Raw genomic sequence first — 17,740 nt, 5'->3', positions numbered from 1 at the left:
ATTCTTTGAACCTTTAGTAACAGAATGCAGGACTCTTATTGTGAAGCTAAACGATAAACAAACGTGGTACTTTTATTGCGAAGTTAAACTCCCGGAAGCGGGTGTAGTGTTGGCTCGGCTCGGCTCGTAATGCTCCGCTCTTTGCGGTCCTGAAGCTAAGCTAGCCGAAAGGATGCCGTCGATCGAATACGACGAGTGAGTGTTATCAGAAACTTTTAATAATATCTGCTCACACTGGAAGTATTTTATCGATCTAATATTGCATATCAACCTCTCTCCCACAGCTCCAAGCCCAGCTGGGCAGACCAGGTCGAAGAGGAAGGAGATGAAGGTAAAGAGCGAGTTAGCCGAGTTAGCCGAGTTAGCCAACGCTAGCACATCTCTTGTAGTCTGGAGCCCGGAGGAGGAGGCCGGCTAGGCGGGTTCCACGTCCACGTGGTTGCCGGGCGTAAAATTTGAGCCAATATATACATTGCCTGGCATGTATATGACACTCAGTCTTTTAAAGACGTTTGAATAACTGACATTAATTGACGATTTCTTGACGAAATGTGTGATCGTCCTTTGGATAGTGACGTAGGCTGTCAGTTAGAGACAGCTACGCATTAGCAAGCCTAGCGCTAACACGTTATCTATGTCACTGGCGTTAGTTAGATTTTAACGTTATATGCTGCATAGCTAAGTTTGTAATTGGAAATTGAAATATTTCTGTCGTCACACATGTACACATTGTCACTTGGCTGCATTTCAGAGCTGGAGATGTGTTCAAAAGATGAGACACAGCCTGTCCAGCCTAGAGTATTTAGGGAATAATGGCCAAATGAACTTATATCTATTCGAATTTAATACTGGAAAATGTCTTTTGTCACCATTATCATCTTTGGTTGAACATTTTCTGTGGATGTTTGTTGTATAGCAGACCAGCAAAACAAAAGCCTCGAGGAATACGGTAGGAATAGCAGTGTCTCTGCCTTTGTGATATCTTTGTTTAGGTCTTATGTGACTGACTTAACTGGATGTTCTTCTTAACAGGCACACTACCGTCCCCCAAGGAAACCATCAAAGGAAATATAAAAACAGTCACGGAATATAAAATAGATGACGACGGAAAGAAGTTCAAGGTAGTTTGACTTTTATTAAGGCATTTGTTGCATCTGTTTACATCTATAAACAGTGCTTGTTTGTATTTAGCTGCATTTCATGGGTGCATCTTAAATGTTAGGGAGCATATACCTGTGCAATGAGACCAACATTAAGGTAGAGAGGTGTTCTGATCTTCCAGGACTAAACCTCCATTAAACATCATACTTTTTTTCTTTGTTGATTTACACTCCAATATATATCTTCAGAAACTTAAGACTTTTGTGGTTTAGTTCAAAATAGGATAGATTGTATTGGGTCATGGCATTTCTGCATGTTATATGGTGCCACAGTGGTTTGTAAGTGCCTACATTAAGCAAAACACTTTGCCTCTGTGAAATAAAACTTAACTATGCATTTACTGCCTTTTTATCTTCTAGATTGTGCGGACCTTCAAGATCGAGACACGAAAAGCCTCAAAAGCTGTGGCCAGGAGAAAGGTCTGCTTTGAAGCTGAATGTAGTTGAAGTTGCATTTACTTGAAAAAGAACAAAACTCTGGATAAAGACGGGTGTCATGTATTTTATTTTTTCCTCATTTCAGAACTGGAAGAAATTTGGTAACTCTGAGTTTGATGCACCAGGCCCTAATGTTGCCACCACCACAGTCAGTGATGATGTCTTCATGACTTTCATTTCCAGCAAAGAGGTAAGGATCCAGTGAGCTTCCACAATTTTTTTTGTTGCTGTTCAGTGATGTCTAGGCTGTCAGTCCACATTATGTCTTTAACTGTGGTATTTGTCTGTAATTTACTGGGTTTACCTTGTGACTGAGTGCCTTATCTTACCTCTTGCAGGACTTGAACGCCCAAGACCAGGATGAGGATCCCATGAATAAATTGAAAGGACAGAAGATTGTGTCTTGCCGTATTTGCAAAGGAGACCATTGGACCACCCGCTGTCCCTACAAAGACACCCTGGGCCCCATGCAGAAGGAGCTGGCTGAGCAGCTTGGGCTTTCAACCGGCGACAAGGACAAGCCTGCTGGCTCTGGTACCGTCAGCTCACCATTCACATTATTAATTTCTGATTTGTGTCTGTGGTCTGCTGTTATGCTTGGCAGCTTGTTGTTCTTTAAATTGTCATGACGAATGATGCTTGCTTTTTCTCTCTTTAACCAGCGGAACCAGAGCCTGCACAGCCTGCGCAGAGCAAGACTGGGAAGTATGTGCCTCCGAGCCTGAGGGATGGAGGCACGCGAAGAGGGGAGTCCATGCAGCCTAACCGCAGAGGTGGGTGTATGTTGTGTTACCTGCTGGCTGTACGCATCCACTCTGTTCTTGAATCATTGTACAGCAGAAAGTATGAACAACTGTATATCACCTGACAGCTGATGACAATGCCACCATCCGTGTGACCAACCTGTCCGAGGACACCCGTGAGACAGACTTGCAGGAGCTCTTCAGACCATTTGGTTCCATCTCGAGGATCTATCTGGCCAAGGACAAGAACACCGGGCAGTCAAAGGTCAGTGCACATCTTCACAATATAAAAGAGATACACATTCAATGTTAAAGGCATAAAAAAAAAAACTCAAAAAAGAAAGAAAGAAGCCAAGAAGAGATGAATTATTAAAGCAGGTGTTTCAGCATCATTTGCTATTCCTACAGAAGTGTAACTAGATGTAGACAATATATTGACTGTAGCTTTTTTTTTTTTTTCCTACAATTGACATTGACACAACACATCATGGGTCCAGCTGTCTCATCCATCAACTACTCACTTTGTTTTCCTCCAGGGCTTTGCCTTTATCAGCTTCCATCGTCGGGAGGATGCAGCCAGAGCTATTGCAGGAGTGTCAGGATTCGGATATGATCATCTTATTCTCAATGTTGAATGGGCCAAGTAAGTTTATTCAGTTTTGTCAAGAAAGTGTTAAAGCATGTTATTTTTTCTTGCTGCTAACCTTATTTAACTCTTTGCAGACCGTCAAACAACTGAGGAATCCATCAGAATATATTCCAAGATGCCAGATTTTATTGTTGTGGTAAAATATGGCTGTTACCTAATAAAGAGAATAATTGTTATCACAATTTCCGTTATTTTCCTTGTAGTTGGCAGAGATTTCATACTTTCACACAACTTTTACTCCGACTTAAACTTCAGTTCTTAATGTCTATTGAAGTTAGTCAATGCCTTAAAGCTAGACGTATAAACTCCTTTCAGATCAGAAGCAGAGCTACACACAATGGCTGATTGATAGGTTAGTAGCTTCAGGTAGATGAGTTATACTGCTCTTGTTACATACATATGTAGTCCAACTATGAGTGATTATGAAGAAAGTTTGAAGTCAGTAACTTTTGTGGTATTCCTGTTCTGGGTAAATGAAAAGTACAAGTCGGCACTATCTGAGAATGGACACTATCGGCCTTCATGCATTCATCCGCCACCTCGGTCTCAAGGGCTTATCACCCAAGGAAGTCCATGAGGACATGGTGGCAACAATAGGGGAGGGTGAAGTAGTGGGCTGCTGAATTCAAATGTAGCAGAGAAGATAACACCCACCTCCTTCTGGAAGGGCAGTGACTTTCAAGTTACAGAAAAAGAAATACTGCTTTTTTAATGTTTAAACTTTCTGCGTAATCTGCACACATGTAACAGAGAGCCATATAACTCATCTCCCACCTCAGGCTACAAACATCACCCCTCAGACAAATGCAAGAGGAGCATTTAATTCTGATCAAACTACTTTGAGGTGCTAGTTTGCATTTTTGAACCCCTGGCACATAAATAATTTAACCTGATTTATCACTATTCATTGGTAGATTTTTCTGAACATTCAAACTGAAGTGATAAGATGTATGGCTTTATATTCTCAAATCATAGTTTACATTAATTCAGAAGACATGAAACAGTGGTACAATATAGGAGCCATTTAAGCTGCCATAGTAGACATTGAAAGACTTAGTATACAAAGTCCACTTTGGGTTACCTATAAATTTGCAGTTGTCCCACAAAAAGTGGTTAGTGAGATGTTTAGCTGCATTCTGATACACTAGTGTGATTACATCAATTTAGCCTGAATATGGCTGAGATGGATACCAGCCTCATTAACATCACTTCCTTGACTGCCTAGTTTCATTATAATTAAATTCATAAGTTAAAATCGATTTCATAAGAGCTTTATTTGAAATATTACATATAAAAAACTACATACAATTTATCCCACATTAAGTGAACATTTCCCAACAACATGATTAAAAGCACATTTAAAACATGGAACGGTACTGCACAGAATGTCCATGGTGGCCACTTAGTGACAGTTGAAAGCCAGCTTATTTAAAAGAAATTTCCCGACAACATCGGGATTTGTGGAACCGATTCTTGCTGGGAAGGTAACGAGGGACTCATCAGACCTCCATCTTCTCCTGTTTGATGTTCTCTGTGGAGGGAAAAAAAACATTTGTACAAGGATTCCTGCATATTCAAATGATGAAAGTCCATCGGGAAAACAAAAAGATAAAATTGAGACAAATTAGTTACCTGATGCTTGTTCTTCCTTCATTCTCTCCATGACACACTTCTTAATCTCCAGGCCGATGGCCCTGGAGAGTGGAGGGGGCACCGCATTTCCAACCTGAGAGGCAGCAACAATTACATGACGTGACAGCACAAAGTTGATAGTTTACAAATGCTAAGTGTCATTTCAACTTCAATGTCCTTTTCAATTTTATAGAGAAACCATTTTGGAATATATTATAAAGTGTTTAATCCTGCAATATTTTTCTGGCCAGAAATCAGCTATAAACACAGCATTGCCATGTCACATTTTGATAGTTATTATATAGTCTGTCATTTAATTTGGGTATTGATAGTGGCTCTCCTGCTGCTAAAAACAATTCTACAAGAATTGTGGGAGTGAACCAAAAGAGTAAAGAAAAACACAACATATCAACACCTTCCCCAATGTCAGCAGTAATATTTGGTCATTATTTTCCAGCCAACAAAACATTGATACTGTCAGATTATAGGTTTTGTAATGCAGGACCCGCTGTAACTTGGAACCAAAGAAAACAAACCCCTCCCAACTCCTCTTGATTTTCAATTAAGTTTTAAATGAAGTCAAGGTTTTACCTGTCTGTGTTTGTCCAGGATGTTTCCAAAGAAACGGTAGGTGTCGGGGAATCCCTGAGAGCGTGCACACTCCCTCACACTAACCACCCTGTGCTGCTCAGGATGCAGAACACGGCCCTGGAATTAAAATGCAAGATCCAAGAGTCAGGAAGTCTGTTACATGCCTTCAAGGCATCAATTCAATTGCAGTCCTATTAGTATATATTTTTCTATCCAAACCAGAAATCAGTTGATTTGATCCGATAACATGAATTTCAAATCTGGGTTAGCTGAATATTTTTAACCAATGGAGCTTTATCTCTATGCAAGATCATTTTGGGCTCTTAGCACTTTTGTGCCAGTTTTGAAACATTGGTTTGGTTTTGGTTTTATTTAAACTCATTCGATAAAAAGTAGATGTACCTGTTTGCCCATTGGCTCAGGGTTAGTAACAGTCGTGCTGAAGAAGCCGTCCCACTCCAATCTGCCGTACAGTCCAGCCCAGTGATTGTGACGGTTGCCAGTGTGGGGCAGACACCAGGGGATCAGGGTGTTAAACTGCCTGTCTGCAGGGTCGCATGGCTTCCCTATACAATGTATAAACATTAGAGATGTTAGAGAAGTTAAGGAAGGGTGACAACTAAAGCTTTGTCAAAGGTTATTTTGAACTACTTAGTATAAGTCAAGTTTAAGGAAAGTGCATTAGGGGACAAATTTGTTTAACTATTTGTTTCCTGTTTCCTACGATATAAGGCATCCACGATGTGGGGGTTTTGTGCTGACCTTAAAGGTCAAAAGACCAGAGACCAGATACCCGTATATTAGATTTGAATTAACATTAGGGTGAAGACTTCTTCCCATTGGAAGAAGGGTACATTCCAAAGATGGGATACGACAGATAAATAGAGGGGTTTGTGAGAAGGTAAAGGAGGAGATCTCACATTGGCAGAGATGCTCCAGGATTCGGCATTTTTGACACTGTTTCTTTCTTGTAAATAAACTTCTTTTTGATTGCAAGTAAAGACGTGTCAGCGGTGATCACTTCTTCACATCAGCACCTCAAGATACCACAGCCTCCAGACTAGAAATGTAAGGTTTGTAATTTCCATTACTCAAGTAGAAAACTAGACCTGCATACCTCCTGCACAAGTGCAAACGCCTCTGAGTGCACCAGTGCTGCTGCGTCCATTCTTTTTATCGGAGTGTGTGTAACGCAGTTTCTTGGTCATGGTGCCATCTTTCAGCCGAACCTCAATGTTAGGCAGATCCCTCCAGTCGGAGCCTGGAGCCAAGGGGATGTGACGCATCCGACCCTCAACCAGAGCACTCATGTCCTGAGAACACAAAGACCATGCATTTTTGTTAAAGCTTTTTTTTTTTTTTTTTATTTTTAGAAAAAAGAGAAGTGATACTACATCAATACAGCACAGCTACATCATGTTAATGTTACGACCAGGAAGTGAGGGACAGCTCACCTTGCAGATATGATCTCTGAGGATAGGCTGATACTGTGTGCCTCTGATATGCCTCTGGAACCAAGACTGGGGCTCCCCGTTGTAGGAAATCTCCAACGCAGCTGCACCATTGCGAATCTCTGGCAGGTCAGACATGGTGTCTCGGACAGTGATGGTTCTGTAGATCCCTCCATTGCCTCTGTTGTAAGAGAGCACATTTAGTATGATGAGAATCCCACTGGGGGTTTGTACGCTTGTGATGTAGAATTACAAATCAAAAACGGGACAACAGAAGAAGTTCACATTACCGTGTGACATTACTGACATATTTCCTCTCATCCACTGCCACGCTCAGAGAGCAAGCTCTGGGAGCAAACACATGCAGAGGCTCAGGATAGCGAGGCAGCTTTTCTCCAGGGGCTGCAGCCAGGATGATGGCCCTGCGACGGGTCTGGGCAACACCGTACTGACCAGCCTGTTGAGGAGGGGAGCACCGAGAATGTTACGTGTCTAGTGAAGCTAACTTGATGACTGTATTTTTCCTTGTGCATACCATGACAGTGAGATTCTTGGATTTCTAAAGTTCAGTTTGATGCTGCTGACCCTACCAGTGTCCACAGCTACTAGTAGATCTGGGCAGAGTACACACACTTTATAACCATGCGTATCCTCCGATACACAAAGTTGCCAGGAACTTGCTGCCTTCTTTACCAGGAGAGCTTCACACATGCAGAGATTAATGCCATTTCCCCAGATCCCACCCAAGTAGGTGCAATTTTCAGCCCTGAGTACAAATACAATAGTCAGTGTAGTTAAACCCACCTGAAGGACACCAAAAGTACACTGGTAGCCCATGCGCACAAGACAGCGTAGAGTCAGCTTTAGGACCATGGAGTTTTTGAATGACACGAAGTTCCTCACATTCTCAAGCAGGAAAAACTTTGGTCTGTAGTAGTCACAGTAACTGCAAAGGAAAATAATAATATCTTAAAATGTGTAATGAAGGAATGTGTGGTCTATAAAAAAGGAGGAAAACTTCATTTAATCGAAGAGTCAAGATGAAACAGACACTGACCTGAGATAGGAGACCACAAGTGAGTTCTTGAATTTGGAATAAGTGCGAGAGTTGAAGCGGTTCATCCCACTGAACCCTTGACAAGGAGGTCCACCACACAGCATCTCCACATCACCCTTCTGAGGCAGCTTCTGGCCAAGAGAGTTCGTCTTCTCTCCAGACATCACCAACTTCAGCAAGACGTTGCAGTCCTCAGTGAACACTGTGGTGCCGGGGTTATTGAGCCTAAAGGCCTGTGCTGCAGGCTCCCACATCTCAATGGCCCACAGAGTCTCAGAGATACCTAAAAGTAACCAGCATTCATGCTTTCATCACTGTATTGAAAAATGTTCTGTGCAATATTTGCAGATCAGAGATCATATTTCAGGAATGGCAAGAAGTAAATAAAAAAATAATCATTTACCAGCCTGGTGGAAGCCTTCAGAAAGTCCACCACAGCCAGAGAAAACATCCAGCGTGCGATACTTAGACACTTTAGGTGCCTGTGGTTCATTCTGCGTGTCCTGTGGCTCCTGTGCAGCTGATGCCTTTCCTTTGCCCTTACCTTGTAGAGGATAACAGGATCATTGGATTAGGATTTCAGTGAGCCAAAAAAATTTACATAAAAAAATAATAATAAAAAAAAATGAATAAATAAAAAATAATAAAAAAAAAATCTGTTTTTATGTCTGATTTTTTACCTTTCCCTTTCCCTTTGCCCTTTCCTTTGCCTTTGTGAGCAGCCGAGCGGGCGTGATTTGGAGGGTCCTCAAAGCTTTTTGATTTTGCATTATAGGCCTGTGTGAGAGGAATGTGAATAAGAATGAATGTAAACACTGCATTGAAGATTCACATGTTGTATGCAAGTATTGACATTGTATTTCCTAATTTTCTACAGTCTTTCCAATTCAGCTCAACATTTAATCTTTTGATACTCTTGCTTTGCACATTATCACCATAGAATCACATTTTTCACATTAGACAAGTTTGCAGCATTTACAGTGGCTTTGCTTATGCAGTGTTATGATCTGTTTTATATAATGCTAACATTTTAGCAGTGGGGTAGCTGGTTTAATATTTGCTATTTTGCTGATCAAATAAACAATAGCCATTTCTGACATTACTGCAGAGTAATTTATCAAACTGTACCTCCAGGAAATAGAAGCGGTCAGGTCCACCACTGGAATAGTCCTGGACTGACTCATTCAGGTCTTCTCCATATTCAACTTGACAGCGGCCAAGCACCTCAGTCATGCTGACACTCACTTCCTCATCACTCCAGTACAGCTGATTGATATCTGTGTGGTAACTTGCTTTGACGCCTTTGTGAGTGTTCTCAGGCCTGGGAGATAGGACAAAGGTCACTAAAGTCTGAGCAATCATTTGTTGTTACAAACTACACACTGAAAAACAACCAATTTAACTTAAATTCCTTTTACCTGTAGAACTTGTAAAGTCGTAATTTGACCTCTGACACGTCAGGTTTCCCATTGCTGCGTCTGTGACAGAAGATCTCCTTGATACGCCCGATGCGGAACGGCTCAGGAGCGTCCAGGTTGGACCCCTTAATGTAGTCCGAGGACTTCCTGTAATACTCTGGATACAACTCCTCATCCACATCCTCTTTCCTATGGGAGCGCTTCACCGGACTAGCTGGCTTCACACTGAGAGCCGAGAACAGAGGCAGTCAGTCTCGTATACATTTTCATCAATGTACAAGTTCAAATTTTGAATTACTTCACACCTGAAATTAAAAGCCTCAGGAAGCAAATAGACGCCATCTCCCACCCTGAACTGCTCCCCTTTAAAGCAGGCCAGAGCATACAGAGCCTTGGAGTCGTTGTCTTCATTCTCCATGGGCTCAAATGCACGAGGAATTTCCTGTTCCTCCCTTTCTTTAGTCCTATTACAGCTGCCACAGAACCTGAAAGAAAAGAAAAAAAAAAAAAGAGCATATCCACAAGGTTAATATAACAGAAAGAAACAAAGAAAAGATCATACGTTCAAAACAAATACATGTGTGGATGGTGCTCACTTGAACTTGCAGTCCTCTGATGGAGTGGTCGTGGGAGGCATCTCAAAGCGGGCAAACTCTGTGTCGTACCAGAACTGATAGAAAAAACTCTTCCCGTCATCTTCAATCACCTTGATGTCAACATCCATGCCACCCTAAAATACAAAAAGTAACCATGGCATCAAGAAAAGTTAATACTGAAATGCAAATGAACCTGCTGTCAAGTGAACGTACCTCCATAAACCAGTTGTTAGATGGGGGCTTGTATGTGACGTTCACTTTGCCTTGGACATAATTGAGCAGCATGTCTTCACACTCATCCACAATGACGAGCTCCAGTGGATCAGAGGATTCTCCCAGCACTGTGTGAATCCCACGAAGGAACCAATGGGCATGGAACATCTTTCCATTGATGTCCTCCCACAGTGATGTGATCCTGAGAAGGAGTACATCATCAGGTTTATACACAGCCACAAACTAAATGTTATCAAGGAGTGTCTTTCTAAAAATGTCACACCTTGCCAGATACAGAGGAGTGGATGGATCTTCTGATGAAACTGAGACACAGTCTCCCACCTCTAGCACTTCATCATTCAGAGAGACCTTCCTGTAGTACTGCTTCTTTCCTTCAGTCTGAAGGAGGTAGGAGACAGATATACTTTATACACTCACTGCTGGAGTCTCACGCTTGACAGAAAAACTGTTCTAACAACCAAGAGGTAGACAAATACCTGAACAGGTTCTCCGATCCATGTCAGTTTGCACTGGGTCTGCTTCTTCCTCTTAGCATGAGCAAGCTTTTTGGCCTTCTCCACTGGAACATCTTCCTCTTCAATGTTCTCATCATCTTCAGCCTCCTTTACTGCAAGGTTTGGGCATCTAAACAGATGAATGATATACAGAGGAAAGACAAATTAAGGACTACAGACGTAATTGTACTATGTCATTGCAACAGTACACATGTTAAGTGTATTAAGTGCTAAAATATTTGTTCTTGTTTGAAAGATTCAGCTACAAGTAACACATCAAGCAACTAAACAGATCTGTTGGGAACGGACATTCAGAGAGGCATTCATGGGCTACAGATTAAAGACTGCAGCTAACTGCGGAAAGACACTCACCTTCTCTGCTTACAGGCTTGCTTGCTTTTGCCACTTCCTCCAAATTTGATCATGTCCTTGCAAGCAGTACACTTGCCACAATCAGGAGATTGGCAAACCTGAAGATGGACAAAAACCATATTTTGGTCAGAATTAAAAGAAAAATAAAACCAAATGCACATCAGACACTGATGAATAAGTTGTTGAAATAGAGCACCATTTTAACAGCAGGGCTTCACTGAGTCACTCACCTCACAGACGCCACAGCGCTGTCTTTTGACTGCATTCTCTTTATCATTCTGCTCTATCTGATCAGAGAAGAAGGTATCAAAGATCTGGTAGACCAGCTTGGTAGTGGTCGCTTTAGTCGGTCCCTTACTGTCCTTCTCAATCTTTGTTGGGTGACGAATGGCCTGTCTTCTCGCAGCTCTCCTGTCAGTAGAATAAAGATTGTGTTCAGAAGAGGGGTCCATTTGGTTTGGCACAAACACCTGATGGTATGTGGAGCGATGGCATTATGAAGCCCCTGGCCTTCAACACACCACAGCATCAGGCCATGCAACAAAAGAAACAAGCAAACAAAACCAAACAGACAAGATGTACAATGCAGAGTTCCCGTTAGATGCAATTGGCCAATAAAGATCTTTCCAAACATTCTGGCCTGCAGAAAATAAGTCAGTCAGTCAACAAGATACAGCTAAAGGAGTTTAGTTCAGTTTAGTGAATGTGCTTTGATCTCATCCAACTGCAACCCAGTTGTTTTTCCCTGTCCTCTTAAGTTATGAATAAGCTTTGATGTTATACTTCACTTAAGACAATTCTCAGTGTCAATTATTTGAAGGAGAAAAGAAACAATGTTGGGTGTTTGCATCACTAAATGACACTGAGGAAAATCTGAGGCCCAGGTGCTACTTAGCTTTGTTTTATAATTCGTATTACTCCAATTTGCCCAGAACTTAATACATTGAGCTCAAGGTTAAGAATGTACTTCAATCAGAGGATTATCAAATAGCATTAACATCTTCACCGCATTTGTCATAAGTATTTGAGTTTTACCAAGATAAATGATGCATAGTTTTTGTTCTAACCCTGATGGTTCACACAAATCATCATGTCCATGGGGATATCCCACCTCCAGAATTGGAAGCTGAGGGCATGGGGAGGAAACCTCTTAAGAGACACTTAAACTTCAAACCTTTCATTTTTTTCTTTGAGACGACACTTCTGCATGAAGATAAAGAGTAAACTGAAAGACTACTTCCTTGTCTACCAATTACCTTTGGGGCTAACGCCACCCACCAGACTTATAAATGTTGTATAAATGTCACAAGTACTAGAATAGAGTTTAAATTACTGACCTTTAGGAAAGCAGTTTTGTATATTGAACAGTAATTGTTAATCAAGTTTCTTAGATTGGGGTTAGTTAGGTTTTTTTTTATATAAACACAGGACAATATTCATACAAATACTTCAAAAGAACTTTTCTATTAATTTCTTTTTAGCATCCTACCAGACATTCAATTTGTAGAACAAAGACTTGTGACTGAGTCAAGATAACTTATGGACCCTGGTCCACACACCCAGGTGTTAAATGGCCAGAATTCAAATGTGCCATATAAAAACTAAAATAAACCACAATGTAAAGCCAAAATATAAAAGACAAAATGAATAAAACTGGAAATAAAATTCTAGCGTGAACTCTGGTATAATGCTCTTTTTGTCCATATAGCTTCTAAATGCTTCACACTAACACACCACCATACAAGCTAAGGATGCATTCACAACGAGGCCTACCTACCAGTACAGCAGCATGCTGCATTAGGAAATGTCAAAGGAATGTTAGACATTAGGGAGAACAAGGAGCGAGGAGCATAAAGACAGGAATATAAGCAAAAAATAAAAAAAATAAAATAAAAAAGGGATAACATCAAAACCCTGAAGAATTTGAGTTGCAAAGGAACTGATGCTAGAAATCTTGGTGAAGCTGAGAATGAAGAGTTCTCACTGAAGTTAAAAATACAGCATGGACACAGCTCAGCTTGGTTTTCATTTTGAACTGCGATAGCTTGCTATGGATTTCTGTTGTATGAATGATACAAACTGAAAATTTCAAGTATTTAGCACAATATTTCCTGGAGGGCAAGAGTCTGCTCATTCACTTTCAAACCAAGACGACTTTTATTTGTTAATTAGTTAAGTCAGTTAATGTTATGTTTAAATAGGAGTGTAAAACTTTGACTAGTTCCAGATGACACTGCTGCACAGTAAAAAGGGAACCAAAACATAATCTAATCATCTTTTCGCCGTACCTCTTCCCTAGAGTGACTCCTGCAAGCTTGATCAGGTCTCTCATGCAGGGTGTAACAATGATGGGCTGCTCATCAGAGTCGCCGGCCTCATCATAGCTCTCCACCTGCTCCACCACAAACTGGGCGTGGCGCAGCAAGGTGTCTTCAGTGAAGCAGTTGAAGTTTAGCTCTGCAGGAGGCACAGTGGTCTGTGGGCAGGAGGAAGAGCAGCTGGTCAATATCCAGGCATTGTGTTGCAGTGACAAAAGCTACATTCTCTTGCAAACTGATTTTTCTGATTTAATAATTAAATGTCAAAAGTGATGAAATACCAATCACACAATATCAGTCTACACTTATATGTATAAACCTGTAACCAGGAAATGTTTGATATTTACATGAGAAATTGACCAAAAACAACCTTTTATAAATGATTTTATACATCACAAAACTGATTGTTTCAGTGCTGCGTTTCACTTCTCTACATAATATTCTGAAAACGACTATCAGTATGTTAATCCCTAATGTGAAATGTCCAAAATCAAATGTCTATAAATTTTTGTTTAAGAAGTGCAGCCAAATCCAATTTCTTAAATAATATGAACACATCTGGATGGCGCAGATTAAAGGCATCGTAGCAATGAGCTGTTATCAAAAAACAAAAACGCTGTGCTCGTTCTATTTACATAAGTCCTCACCTCAATCTTGTTGAGAAGGTCCTCATAAGTAGCATCAGGATTTTTCTGGAGGAATTCCACCACTATTTTGCTCATATAGATCTTCTCTTGCATCAGTGCAAAGATGGCCGCATACTCCTCACTCGGCTGCATTAGGATGTAATCAGCGAACGCTGGATAATGAAGACATTGATATCAGCGATTAGAACATCGTGCTAAGAGGGAAAGGTGCATTTAAATGAAGAGCAGAAAATAAAAAAATAAAAACTTCACTACCTGTAGTGAAACCAATTAGAGCTTTTTCTCCACCATCAAAACCAGTGATCCACCAGGCATTGATGGGTCCAAGCTTCTTTGCAGGAACACCACCTGGATTAAAAAAAAAACAAAAACAAACAGAGGTAAATGTGCGCTGCTGTAGAGGTTAAAGAAAATTTATTATGATCAGGCAGAAATTATTTATAAAAAACAAACAACAAGTTTTGATTCTTTAAGTGTTTTTCATACCATCCATGCAAGGGTTGTCATCATAGATAGGTTTGACAACACAGCTGAAGTAGAGCTCTACATTCTTCTCAATCAGTCCAGAGTCAAATGGACAGAGGTGACCACGCTTGTCATACACACTGGAAGACAAGTGTTAATACTATAACTGACAAAAACCTCAGGCAAGCATGTAACAAAATGCAATTAGAAAGGACACATTTGTTCCTCTAAACTAGGCCAACAATCCCTTACCTGAAGTTTGTAATCTTGTGCTGTGGCAGATCCTCATAGCTCTCAAATCCATCCTCATTTGAGTCAAACAAGGAGAGACGCTCATCTGTTAACATTTCTGGTTCATCCAGCTGAATACACAAATAATTGTTTCATGATTCACATGCATCTAGTCAATACAAGTAATGACATTTCAAAAAAGCTCTGCTTGAATGAGCGTGAACTTGATGATTCTCACCGCATTATCAGGATCCCCTTGGAAAAATTTTAGATCTGAATCATCCAAGTATTGTCTGCAGTCTGGACATTTGGGTGGTGGTGTCTTTAAAGGAAAAAAAAGAAAAAAAAAAGAAAAATAAAAGACAAATGTTATACAGGCTTTGTCACGCTTACAAAAAATGTTTACAGCCATGACACTGTGCTAAATAACCTAATTCATTACCTTTGCAGCAGAAACCGGTTTAATAACCTCACTCTTCGATTCTTCTGGAGCAGCACTGCATAAAATAAAGTATTAGTACAGTCTTTTGTATGACCACTATCAAAATCATTAATGTTCAGAGGGCAGAAGGCTTACTTTTCATTGGAGTCCACTTTGAGACGCTTCTCCTCCCGAGACTACAACAGATTTGAAAGTATGTGCAGTGTTATATACCAGACATTGAGAATTACAACAACTCTTGATGTTTAAAGCTGGTACTGGTACGTGAAAAAACGCGTCACCTCCTCAACATCATCTTTCTCCTTCTTCGGTTCAGTTTGCCCATTAGTAGCTTCTCCATTCAGGTCTTCCGACTTACGCTTTTGACTGCAAGACAGATTTAACTTTAAACAGAATATACACACTTGTAACTTAAAAACTTTTAATTGCTAAAAATGTGGATGAGAAAGATACAGGTACAAATTTAAAAAAAAAATTAATATACGCACACTTTAGAGAACATTGACAAGATGGTTGACTGTTTCCCACCGTTTCTTGTAACCCTGGTACTGACTGGAGACTCTACAAAAGAAAAAACAAGATTAAATTTTCCTACACCATTATTTTAAAGCATTTATATGTGTTTCATCTACATCTTTGAGTACAGCTGTTCAATGATAAATATTAATGAGAAATCTCAAACTTACTTTTGGTGTCAGAATTTGCCTTGCTCCTGCGTCCACCCTTCCCCTTAGTAGCAGTTGGTGACTTGACAGCCTCCTCTGCCTCCTGTACATCCATGGTTACATCTTCACCGTTCTCATCTTTGTGGGAGCCGTTTGTGAAGCCATTTGTCTTTCCATTCTGCTCCACGCCATCAACATGTGAGCCGTTTTCAAGGTTAAGCTCTTTTCCCAGCAAGGCCTTCACTTTAGTGATGTAGACCTCCTGAGGAGAGCACATGGCATACATCACATCACAGGAGAAATCATGAGCAGTAAACTTCTGGGATTAGTAATACTTCAGAAATCTGAAAGACTGACTAACCATTGAGATCTCTTCACTTTTCATCTTTTCCTCCAGGTTGGTCAGCTGGTCCTGAACGTCAACATGCAGAAAGTCCTGCACTAACTTGAGCTTCTCTTTGACATGATCCTGAAACAGTATTTGAATAAATAAACTTTATAAAAAGGAAGCAAGTACAGAAAATGCATGACATATATTTAACATTATTACTGTACAATATATAGCTTGATTTTTTAGTGTTGTACTGACTATTGCCCTTAAATGCATCTGGCAACAGCATCAGAAAAGCTACTTGCAACCAGAAGATAGTTAAATATGTTAATACTTGTTCAAAGAAATTTTTCATAAATCCTTGATGATACACATAATCTATATTTCTGACAATAAAGTATGAAATCAGAGGTAGTCATTTCAAGTTGCAGCTGACCCTTACCTTAACATGACAGTATCAAGACTTGAACTAATGATATCTTTCCAACATTTTGGGCAGCGATTGCGTTTGAGATATTAAATCCAAATTGGTTTTAAAACATGCAGGGAATCCATGGATCAGCATCGACACTTGTTGCTATATGGCATCACCTGTACAGTGAATCTCTTTTCTATCAAGTGTATTGACAGACTCATTCCTCCTCGCACAGTATAATTGATCTATTCAGATAAGTGAAATCTAATTGAGGGTGGCGCTTCTCTTTAAGGTGGCACTATACCGTAACTCTACCATCGTGTTCAATGGTCTTTGGAGTGCCAAGCTAACAACAATTAGTGAGCAGCTGGAGTAACACCTATGGCGATGACATCAGGCTTTCAGGAGCAGTAAACGACAAAAACCCACCTCGTCTGAAATTCCATCCTCATCCAGCACCTGCAGCCTGTGAACAAAGAATGTGTCAAAACAACGCTACGGTTAGTTAACTGACGTGCAACAGAGGACAAATCATCGACGAGCACATTCATTGACAGGGACGTTGCGTTATAACCAGTCTGAGAGCCAGCAAGCAGCAACACAGGTAACAAAACTTCCTGAGTGGCGCCAAATCTCACACGCTGCTCCGTCCATTGAAAGGCTAATGCTAACTGGCTAACCGTTGTCAAGGGGCTAACTCTGTATGCAGCATCAGCCTTGGCTGTTCAATGGCAACGAGCTAATGCTAGCTGCAGCTGCTAGCACAGGCAAAATGTAGTGGTGGCCCCGCTCATGACAACCAGGGCAAGTACAGAACAGCGTTTTTCGGGTTTCACTGCTGTTAATGTTGCCGCTGCTGCTTCTGAACTGAGACAATAAGCTGCAGACACGCTACATCACAGGGACATCAACTGTTATTAGCATTCAGGTTACTAACGTTACCTTTTCCTGACATCATTTGGCAGAGACAGGGAAGTCCTGGCTGGCATGGTAAACAGCTAGCTAAACGTGTAAGACAAGAAAGATAAAACTGCGTTTAAAAATTCCGTTAAAACCGTGTAAAAACCCGCCGGTGTTAACCACAGCGCGGCTCCACCGTGACTGCCTGGTGTGTGCTAGACCTTGCAATGGATGCTATAAGCAATTCGGGCGCGCGGGCCGTCTTTTCGCGCGGAAACCCGGGTGTTGTGGACTGTACCACTGCAGTTTTCTATGGGTGAAACGCTTTCACAGTGGGACGTGATGTCTCTGCTGAATGGATGATTTGTCATACGAAATAAATTTACTATATCATGTCATTTATAAGACTGGACCGGGATTGTCACGTAGTTATGTTTTTTAAGTATAATTTTCCTGAAATGAACAATTAACTTGACCCACCCCTGCTGTAA

At 40.8% G+C, this 17,740-nt stretch overlaps 2 protein-coding genes across 3 annotated transcripts; one reads left to right on the top strand and one right to left on the bottom strand.

Moving 5' to 3' along the window:
- The first annotated feature begins 97 nt into the window (after nt 1–97).
- Nucleotides 98–3,172, top strand: eif3g (eukaryotic translation initiation factor 3 subunit G). Of its 2 annotated transcripts, XM_022739458.1 has the most exons (11): nt 98–195; nt 285–331; nt 917–949; nt 1,033–1,121; nt 1,521–1,580; nt 1,684–1,788; nt 1,937–2,132; nt 2,261–2,371; nt 2,470–2,606; nt 2,878–2,984; nt 3,065–3,172. In XM_022739458.1, exons 1-11 carry the CDS (start codon nt 173–175, stop codon nt 3,078–3,080), a joined length of 924 nt encoding a protein of 307 aa, XP_022595179.1. In that variant the 5' UTR covers nt 98–172; the 3' UTR covers nt 3,081–3,172. The 2 variants fall into 2 exon arrangements, with proteins under 2 accessions (XP_022595179.1, XP_022595180.1); XM_022739459.1 differs by lacking the exon at nt 917–949.
- A 1,073-nt stretch (nt 3,173–4,245) lies between these two features.
- On the bottom strand, nt 4,246–17,462 carry dnmt1 (DNA methyltransferase 1). Its single transcript, XM_022739443.1, has 34 exons — nt 17,292–17,462; nt 16,779–16,815; nt 15,965–16,072; nt 15,625–15,865; nt 15,427–15,499; nt 15,220–15,304; nt 15,074–15,114; nt 14,939–14,993; nt 14,735–14,818; nt 14,518–14,627; nt 14,287–14,405; nt 14,056–14,148; nt 13,801–13,952; nt 13,124–13,311; nt 11,066–11,246; nt 10,836–10,933; nt 10,446–10,593; nt 10,232–10,347; nt 9,949–10,150; nt 9,736–9,869; nt 9,445–9,624; nt 9,140–9,364; nt 8,850–9,042; nt 8,402–8,498; nt 8,125–8,265; nt 7,722–8,004; nt 7,469–7,610; nt 6,955–7,121; nt 6,668–6,845; nt 6,331–6,526; nt 5,616–5,779; nt 5,214–5,330; nt 4,623–4,716; nt 4,246–4,521 (listed from the first exon to the last, which is right to left on the bottom strand). Exons 1-34 carry the CDS (start codon nt 17,336–17,338, stop codon nt 4,490–4,492), a joined length of 4,521 nt encoding a protein of 1,506 aa, XP_022595164.1. The 5' UTR covers nt 17,339–17,462; the 3' UTR covers nt 4,246–4,489.
- Nucleotides 17,463–17,740: the final 278 nt, after the last annotated feature.

The sequence above is a fragment of the Seriola dumerili genome, unplaced genomic scaffold, assembly GCF_002260705.1.
Source record: "Seriola dumerili isolate Sdu_G_001 unplaced genomic scaffold, Sdu_1.0 BDQW01000044.1, whole genome shotgun sequence".
In the NCBI taxonomy this organism is placed as follows: Eukaryota; Metazoa; Chordata; class Actinopteri; order Carangiformes; family Carangidae; genus Seriola; species Seriola dumerili.
The sequence above is the reverse complement of the archived record's forward strand: the minus strand, read 5'-3'. Positions and strand labels throughout refer to the sequence as shown.